This window comes from Lycium ferocissimum, chromosome 8 (genome assembly GCF_029784015.1).
Source record: "Lycium ferocissimum isolate CSIRO_LF1 chromosome 8, AGI_CSIRO_Lferr_CH_V1, whole genome shotgun sequence".
Lineage (NCBI taxonomy): Eukaryota > Viridiplantae > Streptophyta > Magnoliopsida > Solanales > Solanaceae > Lycium > Lycium ferocissimum.
The window spans coordinates 10,090,796-10,092,561 of record NC_081349.1 but is presented as its reverse complement, the minus strand read 5'-3'; the positions used below and the strand labels follow the sequence as shown (position 1 = coordinate 10,092,561).

The 1,766-nt window shown below is 42.0% G+C and overlaps 1 protein-coding gene across 1 annotated transcript; it reads left to right on the top strand.

Annotated features, from left to right (window-relative positions):
* Positions 1–957: 957 nt before the first annotated feature.
* Positions 958–1,470, top strand: LOC132066010 (uncharacterized). Its single transcript, XM_059459416.1, has one exon. The coding sequence runs from the start codon at positions 958–960 to the stop codon at positions 1,468–1,470; it is 513 nt and encodes a 170-aa protein (XP_059315399.1).
* The last annotated feature ends 296 nt before the right edge of the window (positions 1,471–1,766 follow it).

Below are 1,766 nucleotides of genomic sequence, written 5' to 3'. Positions count from 1 at the left end.
CTCGTAACATATCTTCCTCAGTTTGTATAGTCCTCTGCCTAACCCTCCGTCTGAGAATGAAAGGCAGTGCTCAAGTTCACTCGAGTTGGACCCAAAGCTAGCAAGTTTTTGGATTTCCCTGCCCATTGGCGTATCCTGAGCATACATATATGCTAACGTGCCCATAGATTTTCGGCTCAAAGCGTCAGCAACAACATTTGCCTTAGCAGGATGATACAAGATGTTCAAGTCATAATCTTTCAATAACTCTAACTACCTTCTTTTTCTGAGATTCGACTCGTTGCTTAAAGATATATTGCAAGCTCTTGTGATCAATGAAATCATCACAGTGCTCACTGTATAAGTAGTGACGCCAAATCTTTAAAGTGAACACCACAACATCCGATTCCAAATCATGAGTCGGATAATTCATCTCATACTTCTTCAACTGTCGTGAAACATAGGCATTCACCTTACTATTTTGCATCAACACACAGCCCAACCCAATTCTGGAAGCATCACAATAAACTACATAACCTCCAGACCCTGAAGGCAAAGTCAAAATAGGAGCCGAAGTCAATCTCAACTTAAGCTCTTGAAAGCTCTTTTCATAAGCTTCGGACCATTGGAACTTAGCAGTCTCCTGAGCCAATTTTGTCAGTGGTGCGGCTATAGATGAGAAACCTTCCAAAAACTTCCTATAGTAACTTGCCAAACCCAAGAAGCTATGAATATCGGTTGCACTTGTGGGCCTCGGCCAGTCCTTAACTGTTGAAATTTTCTGAGGGTCAACTTTGATACCTTCGCTAGACACTACATGGCTCAAGAACGCCACAGAGTTAAGCCAAAATTCATAGTCACTTGATGAAGGACTTCTAAATAGTTCCAAATAACCCATCGGAATTCAACTACCTATTAACCACAAATGAATGGAGCTGTGGAGGCGGCCAACAAGAATATCAAGAGGATATAAGGAAAATGATGGACAACTACAAGTGCAGGCATGAACAGTTGCCTTATGCATTGCTAGGATACCGAACAACAACTTGGACTTCAACAGGAACAACTCTATATTTGCTTGTCTATGGCATTGAAGCAATCAAACCTGCTAAAGTGGTAATACCGTCACTGAGGATCATTCAAGACGTGGAGTTGGAAAACATAGAGTGGGTCCAAAATCAATACGAGCAACTAGCTTTAATCGATGAAAAAAGGATGGTGGCCGTATGTCACGGTCAATTGTACCGATACAGAATTACTCGCGCCTTCAAAATGCGAGTAAGAGCTCGACTTTTCCAAATAGGGCAAATGGTACTCAAGCGAGTGTTTCCACGACCGGCGAGTACAAAGGAAGTTTACACCCAATTTGGCGGAGTCATACGTGGTCCCGTAAGGGTGCTATTCGAAGGAGCAATGACACTAGCAGAAATGGACGACCAAGAGTGGCCCAAAGCAATTAACTCAAATGCCATTAAGCGGTACTACGTGTGAAGACACGGTTGTGTTAGTTATTTATTTGCTTGTAATAGTTATCTCTTTGCTTGTAATCATTTTATAATAGATAGAAAGCTAAATGATTTCCTTGTAATATGAACTACGCAATGACCTGACTTCCCCATAGTGGGATACATAGGCGGTTCATTTGGGACCCGGTCACATTATTAGTAAAAAACCAAAAGCTCAATTACTTTATTTCGAATTACGTTCGACCTGATTCCTGCTGCGACGGGAAACGTAGGCGCTCTATGAGCTCGGTCGTACCAAACAAAAACCCATGAAATCCCTAG

Coding starts and splice junctions, on each gene's coding strand:
- LOC132066010 (XM_059459416.1), top strand. CDS start 958: ATGATGGACAACTACAAGTGCAGGCATGAACAGTTGCCTTATGCATTG.